The following is a 22690-nucleotide window of genomic DNA, read 5'->3' as shown; positions in this document are numbered from 1 at the left end:
TCGTCCTGCCATTTGTATGTGGCTTGTTCCTCTCGCAAATGACGTGGGATTTTATTTTAACACACTCCCGTATGTGTGAACTGAGTTATGTCAAATCCAATATGTCAACAAATTAGAGGACAACATTTTCCATCAAGACCTTGGGCCTGCTCCGATGTCATATAAAGAAATGTGGGTTCAATATATCATTTGCAAATTGACTTACAAGGAAGGTGAGACATTCCATCTAATATACTAGCCCAATAACTAATACGGTAATAGCAAAGTGATGTGGGATTTTGTTTTAACAGCTTAGACTAAGAAATATAGTCACGATTAATTCTAATTCCTTCAAGGACACCTTCCTAAGTCCTTTACATATGATAATGTTGGAGAAAAATCATGTTGTGAAATTAAACAACAAATAAAATAAATACGTGGCAGGATAATCCCGACAGGTCATACATAAAAATAATGGGAATCTACCCCACTCACCATCAACATGTCCAAGTTGGCAACTTGTTCAAAAATAACGTGTTTTAATACTTGGGAACCTCTAGCTTCAAGGCAAGACTCTTTTAATCTATCCCAATGGAATAAACTCTCGAATCCGTAGACAACATTCTCATAATTTTTCTATACGGAATCATGGTAAGTTGCTAACATTTTATCAAGAATTGTATAAAAGTCTTGACGAAAGATTTTGAACCTAAAATCCGTGAGTTTCCATAAAATACCAAAAACCAACTGGGAAATACCAAAAACCAACTGGGAACTCGTTGGGTCAGTCAAAGTCTCTTTTAACATTTACTCCACTCATTTTTTTTGGCAAGGCCTTAGGACAACCTTGACCTATCCGTACGTGTTTTCTGACTAGAGCCATGAAACGTTGCCGGCCTAGCCAATTAGATAGTAAAACATTTAAATTAAGGTCCCATGTTATACTATATATTATTTAAAGTGTTATTTTTTTAATAATTAAAGTAGTGTTGTAATTTTTTTGAATACGGGAGAAGAGGGAGAAAGAGGTCCGAACTCGAAACCTCTATGAGATATCATATACAAGTGTTATCTGAACTACTTATGATTCTGAAATGTTAGTGTAATCAGTTATCCTATCTTTTGCGTAATTGCATAAGGGTGCATCCATTTGGTCCTATGCACCTTTTGTCACTCCATTGAAAAAATACATGCATGTCTCTAGAGTCTAGTCTTGCGTGAACTTCTTCCCTATGTTTAGAGCAATAAGGTTGCTTCAATCCCAATTTCAATAAAAGAAATCATTTGTAATTGACCCATCCAAACTCTGAATATCTGGATCGTCCTATTTCTTTTAAATATTTTGACAAATCACAGGGTGTTAATTTGAAAAGTTTAACTAGATCACTCTAACCCACAACAAACATAGCATCTATCACTCTCTAGCTAGAAATTATCACAATTAAATCTCATCCCTCACCCTCAAGACGATTTCGTGTAAATAATAATCATGTAAGATAATAACACAAGTGAGTTGTCACTATATATTTCCCTTCATGAGCACATATTTAATGGGTTTCCTATACGCAAGGATGATTTAGTTTTTTATTTTAAATGTTTAGCTTATTATTACAATAATTGAGAAGAAATAATTGAAGTCAAATGTACTCATTAGCTTCTTCTTCACATATATATATATATATATACACATTATATTTATATTTGTTCACATTATAATCAAAAGTGTGAACCAATTTTGTGAACTTACTTTTTAACCATAGATGTGATGGGTCCCACATTAAAAGTGTGCCCCACTTTTGGTTTTTTATAACAACCATTGAATTTCAAGTTCACAAAATTTGTTCACATTTTTGGTGCATATAGGAGAATTTATGATATATATATATATATATATAATGTACTCATTGTCTCAACCTTAGTCAAGTCACAAAGATACAAATCCACAAATAGGACATCGAAATAATAGTATTGCATACACAAAGACAAATTTGTAACCATATGAAATTATTATTAATATATATTTTAAATTTTGGATAAGTATGGGGTTATAATATTCTCTAGACATTTAATTTGATTTTGTAATAAAATTAATAAAAAATTTAGTATTCTAATCTATAAATGTTTAAAATTTTATAAATGCTAGATTGTAAATATTTTAGAAAATTCATCAAACATACAACAAATTGTCAAAAATAAATAAATATAGCTAATTAAAGTTTCTAGCGACATTTAACAAACTACTTACCATTATTTTGTTAGGTAAATTGTTATAAATATATTATTTTATTTTAATTAGACAACTTTCAAATGCATTGAAGAAGAGATGTTGAGTATTAATTAGTAGTAATATAAACCATTTAATGATTTTAAATGTAACGCATCTTTTAAATCTCCAAGAAATCTATATATATGTTGGTATGCTCTTTTTTCCCGTGTATTTTCTATTTTTATTTTTTTAAAACAGAAAATAACTTTGAAAACCAGTTTAATTGCTCATTTTAGAAAACACGAAAAACATGAAAATAGCTAAAATCACTTGAAAATAGAAATTTTCTGTTTTCGTCTTTTGGAAAATGAAAAACAGGAAAAAACCAAAAACGGGATGTGCAAGAAAATATCCAATTCAGTTACTTTAGGTGTATATTGCTGGATTCAGTTGAATAATTTCCAAATTTATGCCAATATTTATTTCTTTTTTGGGATATAAAACCGGTAGTTTAAAAATTAAACCACAAATTGAATGGGGTTATTTTCGTCCTTTCCGACCATTTATCGGGGGCAATTTTGGCAAATGAGTCAATCAAGCCAATTGGACGGCGTGGCTTGGGGCATGGAGAGATTCGACGATCAGATCGGCACAGAAATTTTAGAAACCTCGCCATTCGCTGACACCGGCAGTAAGACGGTGACCTTGCAACGTCATTGCCCAATCACTTATCTCCACGTCACCAACCTTCTTATAATCCCAATACACTCTATAATCCTACAGCTTTCATTTACTCACTGCCTTCCCATCCAACGGCTTTTGTATCATATTCTAGACTCTTCTGAATCAAGAGCGAGAAATATAGAGAGAGAAAGTAAAAGAGTAAGGTGGTATTCTCTCAACCAGGGTTAGTTTTTTAACCATACTTAGTTAAGAGTGGAACCTCTTTTAGAGGAGGGAGAGGGAGGAAATTTACAGAGCGAGATAACAAACAAAGAGCGAGTAAGAGAGAAAAGAGAGGGGGTTTTTCACTGAGTCGACTCGGACGTCTTGTTTTTCTTCTTGGACTCGGCACGCTGAACCTACCCTCCCTCCGATTCTTCGTTATCTTCGGAGGTTTTAATCAATCGATTCGTTCGATTTGTTTGTCTCAGATCTCGCAATCTGGTGAGTGGTTCACCATTTCCTTTATTGAATATGTGTTTCTTTAGCTCATTAATGTCGGTGATGGCTTTTTGTGGTTGATCTGATTAGTCTGTCTTTCATATATTCATATTATGGCTTCGGATATGTATATCAATAGGAGTTGCCCGGTGTTTCAGTATTTTTCTTTTCAAACGGTGCAGATATTGATCTTTCCGTTGAAACGGTGCTACTATTGAATTTCCTTGGGATTTTATTTGATGTAGTGTGGTCATCGGTGGACAGAGGTGGCAAAGAAATCTTGCACCTTCTGATAGAAATCTTTGTTTTTCTTTTTCCTTGTAGAGTAATACATTAAATAGCGATTATGCCATTTCTTTTATTTCTTGTTCTCTATGTTTTACTGGCAAACAAAGGGAGCTTTTGTTATATTAATGTGTATATTTGAGTTTTGTTTTCTGTGCTCTTAGTCTGGGTTAATTAATTACTGATGTTATTAATTTATCTGTGGAGGTTTTGTTGCATCAGTTACTAATAACTACTTGCTGAATGTGATCGTGGTCTAAAGCGTCTAGGTACATTGTGGAGTATGCACGTAGACTCTTATTTGTGAATTGATGGAAGCTTGCATTTAGTATAAAGGAAATGGAATTATTAATTTTACTGAATATCAATTCATACCTATTCTGCTTCGCTACTGCGTAGGCTTTTTTTTTACAGACTTATTGTAAATTTGTTTAGTATTCAAATCTGATTTGACATCTGTGCTTTTATTGAAATCCAGATTCTCGATTGCGCATATTTCAGCATCTTGTGATGGGGAGCTTAACGTTGCATTGAGCTTCGTCTTTTCCCGTCTCTGCTTTCCATTCTTTAATTTCTTGTTGCTGACCTGTGATGGGGATTGATCGCCAGCTTATCGATTAATGACAGTTTTGATTTCGTACTCCTTGCTCAATCAATTCCAGTCGGCGTTGGAGTTTGGCGTATTTTTGGCTGGGAAGAAGTTTTCTTCCTCCAACATCGCCTTCGCTCTTGCCAGACTCGGAGACGATCAATATCTTGTTTTGTTTCATGTCTCGTAATCCAGACAGCCCAGTTCAGACCCAGATGGCAGTGGCAGTGTTTAAGAGTCGGCTTGGCGGGGAATACCATGGGAACCATAGAGTGGAAGGTAAACAACCTGCTGGGAGAAGACGTGTTTTTGTGCAGACGGAAACTGGTTGTGTCATGGGGATGGAGTTGGACCGTGGTGACAATGCTCATACTGTGAAAAGAAGGTTGCAGCTTGCCCTAAATGTCCCCACGGATGAGAGCTCGTTGACTTTTGGTGATATGGTGTTGAAGAATGATCTAAGTGCTGTTCGGAATGATTCTCCTTTACTTTTAACACGCAACTACATGCACAGGAGTTCCTCTACCCCTTGTCTTTCACCTACTGGAAGGGATATCCAACAGAGAGATTGGAGTGGCCCTATTGAGATTTTAGGGCGGTCAGATCGCTTTGCTGAAACAAAACAACTGGTCAAGGACATTGCGAAGGCAATTAAGATGGGTGTTGATCCTGTTCTTGTTCAGGGTGGCCTTGGAGGTGCATACTATTTCAGAAATACCAGAGGTGAGAGTGTTGCGATTGTGAAGCCGACGGATGAAGAACCTTTTGCGCCAAACAACCCTAAAGGCTTTGTGGGTAAAGCTCTTGGCCAACCAGGTTTGAAACGGTCAGTACGTGTTGGGGAGACGGGGTTCAGAGAAGTTGCAGCTTACCTTTTGGATTATGATCACTTTGCGAATGTGCCTCCAACTGCCCTGGTGAAGATCACTCACTCAATTTTCAATGTCAATGATGGCGTGAATGGGAACAAGCCTCAAGGAAAGAAGCAGGTTAGCAAGATTGCTTCTTTTCAACAGTTCATTCCGCATGATTTCGATGCCAGTGATCACGGGACATCAAGCTTCCCTGTTTCTGCTGTGCACCGCATAGGTATATTAGATATTAGGACACTAAACACAGACAGACATGCTGGAAACCTTCTAGTGAGAAAACTTGATGGCGTGGGAAGGTTTGGCCAAGTGGAGCTAATTCCGATTGATCATGGCCTTTGTCTGCCGGAAACATTGGAGGATCCATACTTTGAGTGGATTCATTGGCCTCAGGCTTCAATTCCATTCTCAGATGATGAGCTTGACTATATACGGAACCTTGATCCTACAAGGGATAGTGATATGCTGCGGATGGAGCTCCCCATGATTCGAGAGGCTTGTCTCCGGGTTTTGGTTCTCTGCACAATTTTTTTGAAGGGAGCTGCTGAGTGTGGTCTCTGTCTTGCCGAAATTGGTGAGATGATGAGTCGGGAATTTCGAGCCGGCGAGGAGGAACCTAGTGAGCTTGAGGTTGTATGTATTGAGGCAAGGGGGCTGATTGCAGATAGGGAGTTGTTATCCCCCAGGCCAGATTTGGAAGATGAGGAGTTTCAATTTGATGTTGACTGTGATGAAGTGGGAGTTGACTTCACCCCAAAAATAGCTGCAGATGATTATATGTCAAGGGTACCATTTCATTTTGGAAATGGTCGTTTACTTACAAAGCTGGAGGAAAGCATTGAGGAGGAAGAAGAGAGTGGAGAGGAAGAAGAAGAAGCAGCAGCTGGGAAAGAGGGTTTTTCAAGTCTGCTTGTTCCTGAAAGGTTCCCGGCTGTTTCAAAACTGTCAATGTCATTGAGGACTACAAGTTTAGTTGACAAGAATGTGAAATATCAGAAGTGCTCGGGAGCAAAACCTGAAAATGGCAGTCTCTCAGGCACATCATCTGGGCATAGGAGTGCGAATGAGCAACTTGCTGCGAGCACGTGCTTTGTGAAACTTGCAGATATGAATGATGAGGAGTGGATACTGTTTCTAGAGAAATTTCAGGAGCTGTTACGCCCTGCATTTGCCAAAAGGAAATCAGTGACCATAGGTCAGAGGCAGAGGCTGAGACTAGGTACTTCTTGCCAGTTTTGAAGTTGAGAATCTGGTATATTAGTGAAGAGAGGACTGAAGGTGAAAAATACGGTATTTAGGTTTATTATTGCGGATGAATGGTTGTTACTTAGTCTAGTCTAGGTTTGGTCATGGGTTTTCTCACAGGTGGTGTGGTAGTAGGGAGCAACAGTAGGAGGAAGTGATGTAAATATTTTTGGCATCCAAGTCAGCTAGGGGAAGAGCTGAGTAGAATTGTTTGGTTTTCTTCATTTTTTTTCAGCCTTTTTTTTTTGAATTTTGTTAATCTCATGGACTTGTTTGATAAATAATATGTAGAATCAGATCCTTTATAGAAAAGAAAAAAAAAAGAAGCAATGGAAGTTAATGTAAATGTTGACCTCTCAGGTTTCTTGAGCATGCTTTGGAAGTCATCTGTTTTTTCATTATCATGTTTTGTATAACGGAGGGAATGATACATGGTACTGGGTAGAGTAGAATGATATTTGATGGAAGATGTAGGGATGTTGTATGGTTAATGTTGTTTTTCTTTTCAATGGCTTTTTAAGCAGAGTATGGTGTTTGTACATAACAATAGAGTCTTGTTTGGAGTCAGCAAGAGCCTGTGTATGAGATGGGTGATACAATATTTTGTGTTGCAAATCAAAAACACCTGGCTGTAGTCCACAGATTTAACAAAGAGTGGATGATAACATTTTGTCGACGTCTGAAAATGTTGTGATGCTTTTTTAAAATATTGATGCTGAAAAAGACAATTGAGTGTTTTGTTGTTCATGTCATGGTGGTGGGTTATTATCTTGGAATTTTGTCCGTGGTTGACGGAGAAAGCAAAGATAATAACGAAGGAACATCATCATCATCATATGTTGGACTTGTGGGTCCCACTATTACTTTAAACTTTGATAAAATATTAATTAATTAATCAACCTACAGAATATAAATTTCATCAGTTGTCCCTTCAGTACCATAATTGCTTTGTTTTTACCATCTGAGATTTGACAACAATTAGCTAGGTTCATTTTTTAGGATAATGAAAGCACTCAGGATTTCATAATGTCTAAATTGTCTATTTCTTAGTAGTGGAAATGGAATGGGATCTCCCACTAATTAGAGGTGTAAAGTGGGCCGACCCAGCCCAGCCCGGAACAACCCACAAGCGGCCCAACTTTTTCTGGGGTTGAGCCGGCCAGTCCATCACAATTCACAAGCTGGGCAAGCCGGCTTGCTTAGAAATGCGTGTGGCAAGGTTTCAACTCGAGAGTATTTGTATAAAGAAAATCAAAGTGCAAATGAATACAAAATTTATGACTTATATTTCCCCTGTTTAGTTCTTTTAAAGACGTTAATTAATTTCACATTGCCAAGCGGGCCAAAACCCCAGCTATGCTAATCCAACTGATCGATCTGTTATTTTTTTTCAAAGAAAATGATAATAATTAATCAATCCATTAAATTTATATAAAAAAAAATCAATACCGACCGTGAACAGCCTACCCCAAGCCCAGCCGGCGAAAAGATTGTGTCTCACATAGCACGACAAGTTAATCTTGGTCAATGTGGGCCGCTTCCCGGCCAATGGACCTCATGCCCGATTGATACTTCTACCCACCATGCAGGGAGGAAGGTGTTTAGTCACATCAACAATTATGTTCATGCATTTGAAAGTGTCAACGGACTGACGGACGGTATATATAATTAGTAAAATAATATATGGTCCCATGCAGAACAAGGACATGCAGTTGTAGTCTTGCACTATTCTTACGAATCTGTTCGTTTCACACAACTTTTCCTCTCTATTATTGCAAAAGTGGAACACGCTTCCTTCATAGTCTTGTCTCTCTGTCTCTGTGTTTTCCACGCCTGAATTTACTCAAATCAGTTTTTTAATGGATGTATACGATTTTATATGGATCTTATGAGATATATAAAATTTACGATTTCACATGGATCATATCTATTAATTAATATCAATATTCATGATAGATGAGACAAAAAAATAATGGGATTCTTATTATTTTCAACTTACATTTGAAGTTGGCTTAGTTCCTTAACCAACATGTCCAAATCCCTCCAAGAGCTCCCACCAAACTTGACAGCTGTCAATGCCTTGTCTCTCATCTCCTTTGCCCTCACCTTCACTTTCACATCTTCACTCAACGATTCAGCAATGGCACTTGCCAACTCGTCAGGGTCGGGCACCGAGCCAGCACCCTCACACACTCTCACAGCAATACCCATGTCCTCTACCAATAACCTAGCATTCACGTATTGGTCAGCCTCCATTGGCCAACCCAATATCACCACTCCTCCCACTAGACCCTCCAGCACCGAGTTCCAACCACAATGACTCAGAAACCCACCCACCGAGTTATGACTCAGTAACAACACCTGTGGGGCCCACCCTCTAACCACCATACCCCTACCCGCCACCCGTTCTTCAAACCCGTCCGGTACTCCAACCCCAATCCCCTCCTCAATCAACTGGGCCGAACCCGTATTCACAACCCATATAAAACGGGTCCCGCTCCGTTCAAGCCCGGTTGCCAAGGCCTGCATCTGATTCTTACTTAACAACTTCTGACTCCCGAAGCAAACGTAAAGCACGGATCCATCCGGGCACCCGTCGAGCCAACCCAGTAATTCCTTATTCGAATCCGCCTTCGACGACAATTCACGTTTCGATGGACCCAACAAGCTGATCGGTCCAACACCATAAACCCGATCGTGACCCGTCAGTTTTTTCAAATACTCCAAATACTCACTCTCCAAGTCCTCGAAAGTATTGAAAATGCAACCCCAACTCATGATATTTGCTACCATGGCGTCCTTGATATTCTCCCAAACAGGATCACCTCCCCTGTACCGCCTGAATATAGACGGCAAGTGCTCCTCCTTAAACGACGGAGTTCTCGGCAGACCAACAAACTCAACAACATCCGAATCATTCGCAACGTGATTCCAACAGTAATCAAGAACAGAAACCAGAAACGCACCGGATGAGAAGAACGCAATTCTGGGTATATTGAGTTCTTGTGCCAGTTTCTGTGTCCAGCCGAGGAAGAAATCGGAGATAATAGCGACAGGAGGGTTAGTGTTAGAGCGGAACCAGTGAATAATTGGGTCACGAAGATTGGGAAGGGCGGCCATGATGGGCAAGTTTCCGGCGTTGCCGAGTTCCTTGACATTTTCAACACCCGGAGGGAGGGAGGGGTGGGAGGGGAAAGGGAGGGTTAAGGTTTTGATTTGGGGGTGGGTTTGGAGGAGATGGGAGAGGGTTGGGAGGTTTTTGGGTGTTGTTAGAATTGTCAAAGTTAATCCGCGGAGGGCAAGCTGGTGTGTGAAGTCAAGGAGAGGGAGTGTGTGGCCTTGAGCTGGGTATGGAAAGATCAGAATGTGTGGTGCTTGTGGCGCTGGTGTTTCATTGTTGTTGATAGACATTATTGAATTTGGAGTGGTTGGGGGGGGGGGGGGGGTGGTTGATAATGATTTGGAGAGGAGACTATTTATAGTGAGGCAGGAATCATTTTGTGGTGTTAGAAGAAAAGTCAGTTCTTTTTGTGACCATGGGTGTGATGTCACAAGTATTTTCAATAGCTGCATGTGTTTTCGGTTGTTAGGTTTTGGAGAAAATATTCAGTTACGTGGTACGCATGTTTCCCCCAATATGGGACACGTGGGAGTAATTTAAAAAAAAAAAGAAAGATAATGATTCTAATGATTGGTATTACAGTTATCTCAACTGCTGAGTTTGACGTATAAGATTCAAGTGAATTCGCGGATTCCATATAATTCAAATGAAACCACAACTCAGTAGATGAGATGATTGAGATACCAACAGTTATTGAGTTGGACACATATTATTCAATTAAATTTGTGGGTTCCACATGAAATCATGTGCGAACAACTCAACAGTTGAGATAACTGAGATAGCGACAACAAATGAGTTGGATGCACATACATGATTCAAGTGAATTCATGGCTCCACATGTCCCACATGAGACCGGCGATTGGAGATATCCGATGCCGCCTTCTTCGACAGTGGAAGTCACACGAAAACCTAGCTATACTCTCTTTCCTTTAGAAATGAAATTAAAAACTTGAGAAATAAAATATTTTCGCACAACTACAGAATATTTTCTCCTTTAATAGTGACCCTGATTTGATTTGATCTGATCTGATATGATTTGATTTTAGAACTAACTGGATATTGAGATTTTGGTCTTGGTCAGCATGTGCTGGCGCTTTAAGCAAAAATTCAAGGAAGAAAATAGTTGAGAGAAATTATGCTTTAGAGGTGGTAGAAGAAGAAAAAATGTTAAGAAGAAGAAGAAGAAGAAGACAAGCAGTGGATTGGAATAATCCTGTATTAATATAGAATGACTCAAAGACAAATGAGTTAGAGATACTTATATATATATATATATATATATATATATTTATATTTATATATGAGAACAAGGTGTTCTATATTATGAGAATCGGAATGGAATCAGATGTTTCTAAACGATATATTTATAATAGAAGCTTGCTTTCCAAGCATGTGGGTATATTCTTATTAATCTTATTTTTATTATATATACATATACATACATACATATATATATATATATATATTTGCTGCGATTTGTTTTGGTATATATTCTTGTGTTTGTTGGATTGGTTGTATTGGATAAATCATATATACTTGTTTGCTTGGGTTGATTTCACTACAAATGATGATGAGACTATTCATTACTTGGTCAATTAATTTACTGAGCACAAAATCACTCTCAAATACATAAAAATAAGGAAAAAAAAATTCGATTGAAGAATAAATTAAAAGAAAAGGAATACTTGAAGATGGAGAAGTATATGAAAGGAAGAAATAGGTACTTCTGATGAAATTAAGTTTGAGAGCTGATCAGTAATTTAATTAGTTATTCTTAGGTGGGTGGTGGCTAGGCAAATGGTAATCCTCACTAAAAACTTCAAAGCCTGCATCATCAACTGAAAAGTGACCACCATTGGGATTATTTTTACATTTTGCTTTTGACCCCTTCATAACGTGAATATCGCATTTTCCTCCCAACTCTTTAGATGCCGCCGCCGCCGCCGTTCCAACTGAATCGATACCGCTCCCCTTCTCTAGCTTCATCATCACCACCTTGTGAGTTGCCAACAAGTTTCTTCCTCCATTCTTGCTGCTTATCATGGCATCCATTGTTTCCAACTCATCACCATTATCCAAACCTCCCTAATTATAAACACACAAATATGATCTATATATTAGTTGAAAATGTTGGAACACACACAAGAGTACCACATAGGAAAAAAAAAAATGAAGAGCCTGAGTGCTTATAAACCAATGGTTAGATCCAAGTTCATAAGCCATAATGGGCCTCCCAACTGTTTATGCAATGAGTCCAATTTTAGACCCAGGTAATGTCCCCCAATGTCCAAAATATTGATATGTATAGGAGCAGATGTTATGGTGTATGGTGAAGGGTCCAATGAGATACTCGTTAGTCGTTACTCATATGTGAAGGGTCAAATGAAAGGTCTGATGTTGACGGACTATTGTGTAGGGGAAGTGTTGGAACTTTGAACCCACACAAGAGTACATAGAAAAGAAATGGGGAGCTTGAGTGACATATATATAAACAAGCGACATGACCTAAACTCACAAGCCATGATGATTTTGTGAGCCATAGTGGTTTTAAGCCCACGTAATGTAAGCTCCCCCAAGGTTCAAAATATAGACATGAAATTCCAAGCAAGAAAAGAATCAATTAAATCATCATATGTGTTTACATGATATTCTTACCTTTCTAGCTGAAATAACAGGCGTTTCTCTACCTGCATACAAAGTAGTAGTGATAAAGATCCATGCAGTAGAAAGTAGTAGTAATGACAAGCATGTAAGCCTCATTTGGAGAAATCTCTGTTAGTTGTTGAGAGACAAAAGAGAGAGGAGAAATAACATGAAGGCTCAACCTGATACTTATATAGATAGATTCAAAGTAATATATGGCAATAAACCAGAGTCAAAGCTAGCTAGGGTTCCAACATTCGCATTTCCAAGTTTTTGAAAACTTCAATGAAATTCATAAAGAAATAGGGTTTGGGATAAGTAACAATAGTAGATTATTGTTAACGAACCCTCGAGTGACTACATGTGTAAGTTTGGATCGACAGTAAGAAGATATCGAAGCATTTTGAAGATCTCTTCGATGATTGGGAATGGAAAACCATTAGGGTTTCGGCCTTCGATAAATATTATATATGTATTGTTAAGAGGGAATGCATGTGATAACGTGTGAAAGAAGGTACGTGGGTTGTGCGCTTGTCTGCCGCCATGCGATCTACGAGACCCAACTTAATTTAATTATTAGTATTTGTCTCTAAAAACTGGCTAGCTAGCTTTGTGAACGACAATGGAGAACACAAAGGTCTATAATGGGTTACTTTTCCCGGTATGTATTTGTGAACTGTGGGTGCTTGTTTCCTCAATCAAAGAGAAGCCAAAGGTCATGATGTGGGCCAGCAACAATCCTGCAAAACGATGAAGAGATTATTGGCGGGAAACTCTTGACAATGATGGTCAAATCAGTAAGGTAGGGAACCTAAAAGCAATGCAAATGGATGCAGCATGAAGGATGCTTTGGCCATGAGTACCGTGGTGGGAGACCGGCAGGAAATGGTGTTTTAGATGGAGATCCGATGGTGAAAGAGAGTTGGACTTACCTTCTTCAAAAAGAAGGCCTATTATATATCGTAAATATGAGGTATGACGTTAGTCGTGTGACTGAAAATTACCAGGCAAGTGTGGAAGAGAGTGATTGGTAGCAGACATGCGTCAGAAAGGAGTGTCCTACGAAATTTTTTCGAGTCGAAAGTGTGTGACAATAAATGTTCTCCGAATGGGTCCTAAAATGCAGGGCAATCCTGTATACCCTATTAAACTTTTTTTTTTTACTTGTCTAGTTTTTACCCTTAGTAGCACATATATTTTGTCCTTGTGAAAATGTTGTTGGTGATTTAAGGGTATACTGAAGATGAAATGGTGGATATTTCTCATGGTAAGCAGCTATGGGAGCTTTGTAAAGAGAAGTATGATCCATTGTGGCTTAAAGGGGGAAACCACTGCAATTGGGATTTCTATTTTAGAGTACTTGAAGCAGGGACGGAGCCACGTGGGTCCTCAGGGGGGCACGTGCCCCCCTGGATTTTTCAAAAAAAAAAACTACATATATATATTAAGTTACACCTTCAACAAAGAAGAGTCAGTAGCGTGATGGTTATCTCAGTTGGCAAGATATCTCACATGTAGGGTTCGAATCTTGCACGTTGTAGTTTTTTTGGCACAATTTTTTTTTTTCCTTTTCTTTAGTTTATCTATTTTTCCTTCAACGTCACAGTTTTAGGTGAAGTTCTTTTTAGGTTAATTAATTGCAAATTGAAGAGACACTCAAGTCTCCCCAGTCCCCACTGCTCCCTGCAACCGTTGCTACGTGCTAGCACTTGCGACTCAGTTCCTCGACAACGGCAAATCTATGAGACTACAAGTACAAGCAATCAAGAAACATCATGATGTGTCATGGTTTTTCAACTTAGTTGCTAGTATTTTGAATGTTGTTGGAGGCTCTTGTAGACGTCATGATTCTCTTCTTGAGATACAAGCAAAGAAAGTGTTTGAAGCTTTAAGTGCTGGGGAAATTCCAAGTGGGCGAGGCCTAAATCAAGAAACTACTCTTGCACGTGCTTCTGATACACGTTGGGGATCACATTATGAAACTTTGGTGAGCTTGATCAAATTGTTTGGATCTGTAATTTCTGTCCTTGAATTGATTCAGGATGAAGGGCAAGGAGAACAAAAAGGTTTGGCAAAAGGTCTTTTGTTTAATATGTGTCAATTTGACTTTGTATTCAACCTACATTTGTTGAAAGCAATATTGGCAATAACGAATGAGTTGTCACAAGCATTGCAGAGAAAAGATCAAGACATTGTGAATGCGATGAGGCTAGTTGAATTTTCCAAAAGTAGACTACAATTGATGAGGGATGATGAATGGGATTCCTTCATTGATAAAGTTTCATCATTTTGTGGTTTACATAATATCAGTGTTCTTATCATGGAACAACAATATTTAGTTGGAGGAAGATCAAGACGTGGAGGACAAGAGGTAACAAATTTACATCATTATCGTATTGAATTATTCTACACTGTGCTAGATAGACAGCTTAGAGAGCTGAATGATCGCTTCACTGAGACAACTACAGAGTTACTTATTTGTGTGGCATGTCTCAATCCTAATGATTCATTTTCAGCATTTGATAAGCAGAAGCTCATTCGGCTTGCAACTTTCTATCCTAATGATTTTACTTTAGTGGAGCTTATGACTCTTGAAGATCAACTTGATACATATATCTTTGATATGCGTCATAGTAAAGAGTTTGAACAATTGAAAGGACTTGGTGATTTATCTGAGAAAATGGTTCAACACAAAAAGAAGCAATTGTATCCGTTAGTGTATCGACTCTTGAAAATGGCATTGATTCTACCAGTCGCCACAGCTACCGTGGAGAGAGCATTTTCTGCTATGAAGATTGTGAAGAGTCGTTTGCGTAATCGAATGGGAGATCAATTATTAAATGATAGTTTGGTTGTATATATTGAAAAAAAAGTGTTCAATGATATTAGTAATGAAGCTATCATACAACGCTTCCAGAAAATGAAAAATCGTCGTGAACAATTATAAATGTAACTATTTTTTTTAAGTTATTTCAATATTATGTTTTGGACTTGTCTATTTGGTACAATTTATTTTTGTCAGTGCCCCCCCTTAATCAAAATCCTGGCTACGTCCCTGACTTGAAGCATCTCATGAAGTTCATATAAGCCGTTGAAAAGCTTGCTTCAACTTACCTGTTGAAAATTGCATATGATCGGTACTTCAGCAGCTGTTGCTGAATTTCCAGTTTAAGTGCCAATGTTGGAGAACTGTAGCCTCTGGACTATTTCAGGATTGCTGTGGCAGGAGTTCTATTGCTGTCACTGCTGGTTCTTGGCATTCCAGCATCAATTTTACAAGATAATCACTTCTTGATGCGCTATCTTCAAGCTTCCGGACAATTTTCTAAACACAAGTCCTCATGTTTGCATGCAGTCTCCACATGACCAAAACCCAACACATAGTCACATGAATATTACACCTAGTGAGGATAGAACTCAAAAAATTATTTGTCCACGGATTTGCCATCTTCCTGCTATGTGCAATCCGGTTTAGTACTATAATAATAATACTAATAACAATAATTTCTTTTTTGGAGAGAAATTTTAAGATGAGTTTTTTAAATAATTTGGAAAGCAGTGGAGATATGTGGTTGCTGAAATGGCAGCATTTAGGCCTTACAAATTCTACACAGTATACACACAGCTCCGCTCCAAAACCCCCAAAACGTTGTTTTTTTGGTTGCTCTAGAACCCTCTTCGGTCGCCCTTAAACTCCACGAGGGTTTTTCCAGTCTCTTGCAACTTTCACTTTCTCTAGGGCTTTCGTTTAGGTTTGGCTTCAATGGCTCCAGCTCTTAGCAGAAGCCTAACAGCTGCCTCTATGGTCTCTCTACCTTCTTCAACACCTTTCTCACTGAAACACTCCAACAGGGCCTTCAATCTTAGAAGCGCTTTTCTGCCGCAAAGCAGCCTCAGGAATGGATTATGTCCGGGTGGACTCAAATGGAAATTCGATAAGCGAAATGACAGATTTACTGTCAGGTCCGACACGGCTGTGGCTCAGAAAGAGGCCGCCGATACTTCCGGTGAAAAGTTCGAGTATCAAGCCGAGGTAGGTTTCCTTTATTTTCCTAGAAAATTGGGATTCTTATGCAAGAAAATTAATGTATGATTGATGATTTTATGCTATCCAAATTGAATGAAAGCTATAAACTTTATGGCATGATTGAAAAGAAACCGTGAAGTTAGAGTCTTTGCAGGTGCTCCAATGGTAATATATAAATGAGCAATTTTCTCTTAGTTAAACCTGGAATTTACTGATAAGATTTAGACTATAAAAGTTGAGAAATTTTCTATTTCAGGTTAGTCGCCTAATGGATTTGATAGTTCACAGTTTATACAGCCATAAGGAGGTGTTCCTTCGGGAGCTTGTAAGGTATAGTTCTCTTTGATATTGATGGTAATGCTGAATTTCTGTCGTTTGCCATCTACTTATCTTTAGCCTTTAGTAATACTTTGACTTGATTCTATCTATGTTCCAGCAATGCAAGTGATGCGTTGGATAAGTTGAGATTCTTGAGTGTGACTGAGCCTTCTCTTCTTGGAGATGCTGGCGAGCTAGAGATACGCATCAAGCCTGATCCAGACAATGGGACCATCACTGTAACGTGAGCTTAGAGTAATGCGATTTGTCTTCATTAAGTTCATATGTCACAAATAATAGATATTTTACCTTAAGCGTCTATTCCTGCCTTTACAGTGATACTGGCATTGGCATGACAAAGGAAGAGCTCATCGACTGTCTTGGAACTATTGCCCAGAGTGGTACTTCAAAATTTTTGAAGGCTCTTAAGGTATGTCTCTCTTGAGTCTTGAGTATATGTAAACACAATTTGTTGATAGTCTTTTCTTAAGGTGCTCTGTTTTTTTTTCTTAAGTTGATTATTTGAAGTCATGTTTTGTAATTTGTCTAGGAAAATAAGGATGTTGGTGCAGACAATGGCTTGATCGGTCAATTTGGTGTTGGGTTCTACTCTGCTTTTCTTGTCTCAGAGAAGGTGATATGAAATTTGCATGATTTGTAATTTTGGGCTTCTACTGATGCTTTTGACAGCAGTTGCTGATATGGCTTTTTCTTATTCGTCATGTGCAACCAGGTTGTCGTCTCTACAAAAAGCCCACGATCTGATAAGCAGTTTGTTTGGGAAGCGGCAGCTGATAGCAGCTCTTATGTAATTAGGGAAGAAACTGATCCTGAAAAGATCCTACGTCGTGGCACGCAAATCACCCTTTATCTTAGGGTACTTCAACTTTCTTTGTTTTTTCGTCTCTAGCAATCTGGATAACTTTGTAGGCATAAGGTTTCTTTTCTATGCGTTTAATAACCGAAAATTTACCAAAAAGATTCTTTGAAAATTTATGAACCTGTTGCTTATGCTTTCATGGTTTCATTCCTTGTCAAGTTTCCATATTCCTTAAATTTATGTTTAATATGGAGTGAATGAGTTCTGGGATCTATGCTGTGAATGTGTCAGCTATATATTATCACACGCACACATGCATGCAGGTTTACCACAACTTTTGTTTTTTCTGTGGGATTTCACCTTGAAATAAATATCAATTGGTGCTTCCGGGGCTTCAGTTTTTGTAGCAAGGCAGACTGATATATTGGTACACCTCTTGCAGGAGGACGACAAGTATGAATTTTCAGAACCAACAAGAATCCAGAATTTGGTGAAGAATTACTCGCAGTTTGTTTCTTTCCCCATCTATACATGGCAAGAAAAAACAAGAACGGTGGAGGTGAGGATATTTAGAACATAATATACTGGTTGCTTTTTTTCATTTTTTTTGATAAACTTTTCCTTTTTATTAATGTCGACTCACATGTTTGACTCAAGTTCACCTTTAGTACCAAAGTCAATGTTCGAGAATATTTATCACTTTGCTCTTTATAAAGGAAAAAGAAAAGAAGAATATTTAACATGTTGTTCTTGTCATGTGACACGCAACTGACGCAAGAATCATGATTCCAACGCACTTAATGCATTTTTTTTACTTAAAAGCAAATTCTGCACGGATATGCTCCTGCACCTTTTTCATTTACAGTTCTGTTATTGTAGTTTAGGAATCTGTCTGTGACACTGTGTGCTCCCTAATACTATAACCACTCTTGGAAATGGTCTTCACTAATCTGGAACTTTTGAGCAGGTGGAAGAGGAGGAAGAACCGAAAGAAGGAGAAGGGAAGGAAGAGGTAATTTCTCATTCCTGAGTGTAGGCCAGCCGTTACTGTCTCCTTGTGTGTATGGATGGTTGATCAGGCTTGTTCTTGGTTTTAAGGGTGAGAAGAAGAAGAAGAAGACAACTAAAACAGAAAAGTATTGGGACTGGGAACTGGCCAATGAAACAAAACCCATCTGGGTGAGTATAAACGCTATCTGCTCCACAAATTTTTATCTTTGTCATTTTAACTATATGCATTGCATTTATTTTATTTTTTTGTATTTTCATATGGTTTATCATTTTTGTTCATGTTTTTATGCTCTGCTTTAGATGCGGATTCCCAAGGAAGTTGAAAAAGAAGAGTACCAGGAGTTTTACAAGAAGACATTCAATGAATTCTTGGATCCACTTGCGTACACACATTTCACCACTGAGGTACTGAAAGTTTTGCTGCTGTGCACATTGACTGTATAATTGGTGGATGTAACACTTTGCTTTGAGAACTTTGCAGGGGGAGGTGGAATTTAGGAGTGTCCTCTATGTTCCTGGAATGGGTCCTCTTAACAATGAGGATGTTGTGAATCCAAAAACGAAGAATATACGGCTGTATGTGAAGCGGATATTTATCTCAGATGATTTTGATGGTGAGCTGGTAAGTGTGCCAACTATAGCTCAAGAATGTTAATGGATTTGCTCTTTTACTTTTGGATAGCTTAATGTTAATGAAAGCTCTGTAAAATTTGCTACATGATTCAGTTGGAAATGGTGTTCGTAATTTGTAGCTCATTGAGATAGGAACATATATGAACACCATTGAATAGATAACCGTTATCTGCAATGATGACTTTTCTTTATTGTAGGAACCTAGAAACTGTATTTGCCGAAACTAATTGCCTGTTTGAGAATTTTCACAAGATGACAATATGAGTAGAGCTATCTCCTTGAAAGAAGAAAGGCACAACTATAACTGTTGCCTGTAGATAATCCCTGTACCTTTGGTGGGCACTTCCTCGGCCCCTTTAAAATATATTTCCTTTTATTTTTTGCTGCACAAAAAAAAAAAGAGAATAGAAAAAAACCCCAACAGAGGAAGGGATAGTACGTTTGATGTCCTTGGCTGGCCTGTCAAAAGGAAGTACATGACAAGCCATCGGAGGACATGACACAGCAGGCTGGAGTATAACATGCAGAGATGTGTTCCCTATATTATTCATCTGGAAGGAAGCAATGGTTCTGTCTTCAATTTTATCCAAGATAGCGAAATGAAGCTAAATAGTATATTATTGATGGTATGTACGATGTAAGAGGGAAATGCATGTGTTGTGAGGAGTTTAATGATCAATTTTATTAATTTTGTCTGACAATATATTTGGCTGTCCAAATTTGATACTTGGATTTAAGTAATTATCGTTCTGTTGAAGTAACTGAATTTTTCGGCAATTTTGTTTGCAGTTTCCACGATACTTGAGCTTTGTAAAGGGCGTGGTGGACTCAAATGATCTTCCTCTTAATGTTTCTCGAGAGATTCTTCAAGAAAGTCGAATTGTAAGGCCTATTTTTTTTCATTGTTTGTAGTTGTAGTTTAAGTCAAAATTGACATATGCACAGAAATTGGCATATAGATACATGCAGGCATGTGCATACCTTAGTGAGGGCAGACTAGTTTAGAGTGTCACAGTTCTTTTTTGATTATTAAAGAAGTCGCATGCAAAATTATGATCGAAGTTAGTTGGCCTTTTGTTTTTTCTTAAAGGTTTCTATGGTAATATGGGACTTTTTTTTTTTTTTTTGATATTTCAGGTGAGAATTATGCGGAAGAGGCTTGTCAGGAAAACATTTGACATGATTCAAGAGATCTCAGAAAACGAGAATAAAGAGGTGCTAAAGAATATAATGATTTTCCCTTTCTTGTTCCATTGACAATTTGTTTGTGATCTTAGCATGTGGTTAACTTGATTACATTCACAGGATTACAAAAAATTCTGGGAGAACTTCGGCAGGTTTGTAAAATTAGGATGTGTTGAAGACTCTGGAAATCACAAGCGCATAGCACCACTGTTGCGGTTTTGTACTTCCAAAAGCGAAGAGGAGCTTATTAGTTTAGACGATTACGTGGAAAATATGGGTGAGAACCAAAAGGCTATCTATTACCTAGCAACAGACAGCTTGAAGAGTGCCAAGACTGCTCCATTCTTGGAGAAATTGGTCCAGAAAGATATTGAGGTATTCAACTGTTGGACTTCCATACCATTATTATGCCATGGAATATCAATGTTTGAGCTGTACAAGATTCTCGGACCAACTTTTTTGAATCAAGTGAAATAACTGATGGGGATTCAATCTTGAATAACCAATTAATATGCAAGATTTTGAATAGGGCCTGTAGTTACCAATCGTTTTAGTGATAGAAAGGAGTATTTACATTGAAGTATTGGTTACCGTCCGGATTGGTGGGTCTACATGTCCAAGAGACTTTCTTATTCTTGATGTGATTATCTGCATTTGAATTTGATTTTTTTTATTTCCCCCCTCTGGAAACTCATCTCAGTGTATTGATTGCATTTTCTCCTTGGGCTACACCATGTATTATAGGTCCTGTATCTAATTGATCCTATCGATGAAGTTGCCATCCAGAATCTGCAGACATACAAAGAGAAAAAATTTGTTGATATCAGCAAGGAAGATCTTGAACTTGGTTAGTGCCGTAGTTATTTAAATCTGTTGATATAAAGATGGATGTAAGCTGTAGATTTTATGTTTTGATATCTGCTTTTCTTTGCAACCTCTGCTGTGCATTGTCTTATTAGATGGGTGATTTATTCCAGGTGACGAGGATGAGGTCAAAGAACGGGAGACTAAGCAAGAATACAATCTTCTCTGCGATTGGATAAAGCAGCAGCTTGGTGACAAGGTGGCTAAAGTTCAAGTTTCTAAACGTCTAAGCTCATCACCCTGTGTGCTTGTTTCTGGCAAGTTTGGATGGTCTGCAAATATGGAGAGGTAGTGATGGTATTTAAATAATTAGAATAGAAATTAAAACTTTTTTTTTTGAATTGTAAAATAAAACACTTAATTTTCATTTTTTTATTCCGCCTTTTAGGCTGATGAAAGCACAGGCTCTTGGAGATACTTCAAGTTTGGAGTTCATGAGAGGAAGGAGAATATTGGAGATAAATCCAGATCATCCCATCATCAAAGACTTAAATGTAAAATTAATCTTACTCAATGTTATCCATACTCAATACGGATTTCCATTATATCCTTATTTGTGTGTAATGTTAGCCACTAGATTGGCAAGTTAAAACTGTCTTAAGAGATATCACTCCAAACCCCCCACACCTTTTTTGTGAAGAAAGGGAAAATATATAGAGGCAGCCATTAGAAATACAAGTCCTCTTGGCGATGAAATGTTGCGGATAATTGAAGCCATTATTTCAAGTTTATTGAGTACATAGGTGGAAGTTCCAAAATTGCTTGTTACTACTAGTACTAATGTTTTTTTGTTGTTGGCTATTATCCTTGCAGGCTGCCTGTAGAAATGCTCCAGACAGCAGTGATGCCAAGAGAGCTATCGAACTTTTATACGACACTGCATTAATCTCCAGCGGATTCTCGGTAAGAACAGAACAATTTCTTGTTAATTTAGGCAGTTTTAGGTTTTAATATGCCAACTCATTTCCTATATTTTGATCATGCAGCCTGATAGCCCAGCTGAGTTGGGTGGCAAGATATATGAGATGATGGCCATGGCACTTGGAGGTAGATGGGGCAGAACGGAGGGTGATGAGGCTGAGGCGCAGGAAGATACTGCTGCTACAGAGGCTGATGCAAGTGCCTCAGAAGGCGCAGAGGCAGAAGTAATCGAACCATCAGAAGTTCGCGCAGAGAGTGATCCATGGCAAGATTAACCATCTCTTAACCTATTAGGAAGCTTTTGGAAGCTTTTAGGAAGCTTTTATTCTTCCTGGAACAAAATGCATGAACGGAGAAAGGAGCAGGAAACGAGGATCGATCAGCCAGAGAGCAGGATACAATCAACATGATTGGAGAAACAAAGCAGTGCTACTGCTGATGATGATGTAAAATCTTGTCGTTTGGCATTTGTTCTTGAGCAATTTATCAGAACCCAGTTATCGAATTTGTAGAATGTTTTGAAATATGCCCACATAATGTTTTCTATTTTACTGATTATAGATGATTGGTTGTGGAACCACCTCATTTCAGTCTAAATATTTCTCCCCTCAATTCTCATCTAACATGGTATTTTTGGTCCGTTATAAATTTCTAATGTTTGAATCAGGAACTCGCAAGAATTCCCAGTTCTCTTTTTCCTACTTTTGGCATCCAAACTCCAAAACTTCAATCATGGGATACTTTTTTCATATAAATTTGAGTACTACTCCTCGAGCCAAACTCGAAGATTGAACCACCCCTTTTTGAAAT

At 38.1% G+C, this 22690-nt stretch overlaps 4 protein-coding genes across 4 annotated transcripts; 3 read left to right on the top strand and 1 right to left on the bottom strand.

Annotated features, from left to right (window-relative positions):
- The first annotated feature begins 3135 nt into the window (after positions 1–3135).
- Positions 3136–6709, top strand: LOC119991115 (phosphatidylinositol 4-kinase gamma 7-like). The gene is made up of 2 exons (XM_038837328.1): positions 3136–3352; positions 4113–6709. Exon 2 carries the CDS (start codon positions 4403–4405, stop codon positions 6329–6331), a length of 1929 nt encoding a protein of 642 aa, XP_038693256.1. The 5' UTR covers positions 3136–3352; positions 4113–4402; the 3' UTR covers positions 6332–6709.
- A 1106-nt stretch (positions 6710–7815) lies between these two features.
- LOC119990878 (UDP-glycosyltransferase 89A2-like) lies at positions 7816–9785 on the bottom strand. Its single transcript, XM_038837005.1, has 2 exons — positions 8337–9785; positions 7816–8170 (listed from the first exon to the last, which is right to left on the bottom strand). Exons 1-2 carry the CDS (start codon positions 9746–9748, stop codon positions 8134–8136), a joined length of 1449 nt encoding a protein of 482 aa, XP_038692933.1. The 5' UTR covers positions 9749–9785; the 3' UTR covers positions 7816–8133.
- A 3355-nt stretch (positions 9786–13140) lies between these two features.
- On the top strand, positions 13141–15048 carry LOC119991579. The gene is made up of 3 exons (XM_038837918.1): positions 13141–13228; positions 13333–13486; positions 13752–15048. Exons 1-3 carry the CDS (start codon positions 13141–13143, stop codon positions 15046–15048), a joined length of 1539 nt encoding a protein of 512 aa, XP_038693846.1.
- Positions 15049–15705: 657 nt separating this feature from the next.
- On the top strand, positions 15706–22477 carry LOC119990707 (heat shock protein 90-5, chloroplastic-like). The gene is made up of 19 exons (XM_038836770.1): positions 15706–16134; positions 16385–16458; positions 16565–16690; positions 16783–16876; positions 16997–17080; positions 17180–17323; positions 17709–17825; positions 18234–18278; positions 18365–18445; positions 18578–18682; positions 18759–18899; positions 19700–19792; positions 20048–20125; positions 20216–20470; positions 20840–20942; positions 21073–21247; positions 21348–21453; positions 21773–21862; positions 21946–22477. Exons 1-19 carry the CDS (start codon positions 15865–15867, stop codon positions 22153–22155), a joined length of 2391 nt encoding a protein of 796 aa, XP_038692698.1. The 5' UTR covers positions 15706–15864; the 3' UTR covers positions 22156–22477.
- The last annotated feature ends 213 nt before the right edge of the window (positions 22478–22690 follow it).

This window comes from Tripterygium wilfordii, chromosome 22 (assembly GCF_013401445.1).
Source record: "Tripterygium wilfordii isolate XIE 37 chromosome 22, ASM1340144v1, whole genome shotgun sequence".
Classification (NCBI taxonomy): Eukaryota; Viridiplantae; Streptophyta; class Magnoliopsida; order Celastrales; family Celastraceae; genus Tripterygium; species Tripterygium wilfordii.
Note: the sequence above shows the minus strand (reverse complement) of the source record. Positions and strands in the feature narration are given on the sequence as shown.

Coding starts and splice junctions, on each gene's coding strand:
- LOC119991115 (XM_038837328.1), top strand. CDS start 4,403: ATGTCTCGTAATCCAGACAGCCCAGTTCAGACCCAGATGGCAGTGGCA.
- LOC119990707 (XM_038836770.1), top strand. CDS start 15,865: ATGGCTCCAGCTCTTAGCAGAAGCCTAACAGCTGCCTCTATGGTCTCT. Junction 16,135..16,384: donor AGTTCGAGTATCAAGCCGAG/GTAGGTTTCCTT, acceptor TTTCTATTTCAG/GTTAGTCGCCTAATGGATTT. Junction 18,279..18,364: donor AAGGAGAAGGGAAGGAAGAG/GTAATTTCTCAT, acceptor CTTGGTTTTAAG/GGTGAGAAGAAGAAGAAGAA.
- LOC119991579 (XM_038837918.1), top strand. CDS start 13,141: ATGCGTCAGAAAGGAGTGTCCTACGAAATTTTTTCGAGTCGAAAGTGT. Junction 13,229..13,332: donor AATGGGTCCTAAAATGCAGG/GCAATCCTGTAT, acceptor TGGTGATTTAAG/GGTATACTGAAGATGAAATG. Junction 13,487..13,751: donor GCAGGGACGGAGCCACGTGG/GTCCTCAGGGGG, acceptor TGCAAATTGAAG/AGACACTCAAGTCTCCCCAG.
- LOC119990878 (XM_038837005.1), bottom strand. CDS start 9,748: ATGTCTATCAACAACAATGAAACACCAGCGCCACAAGCACCACACATT. Junction 8,171..8,336: donor GAACTAAGCCAACTTCAAAT/GTAAGTTGAAAA, acceptor GAGTAAATTCAG/GCGTGGAAAACACAGAGACA.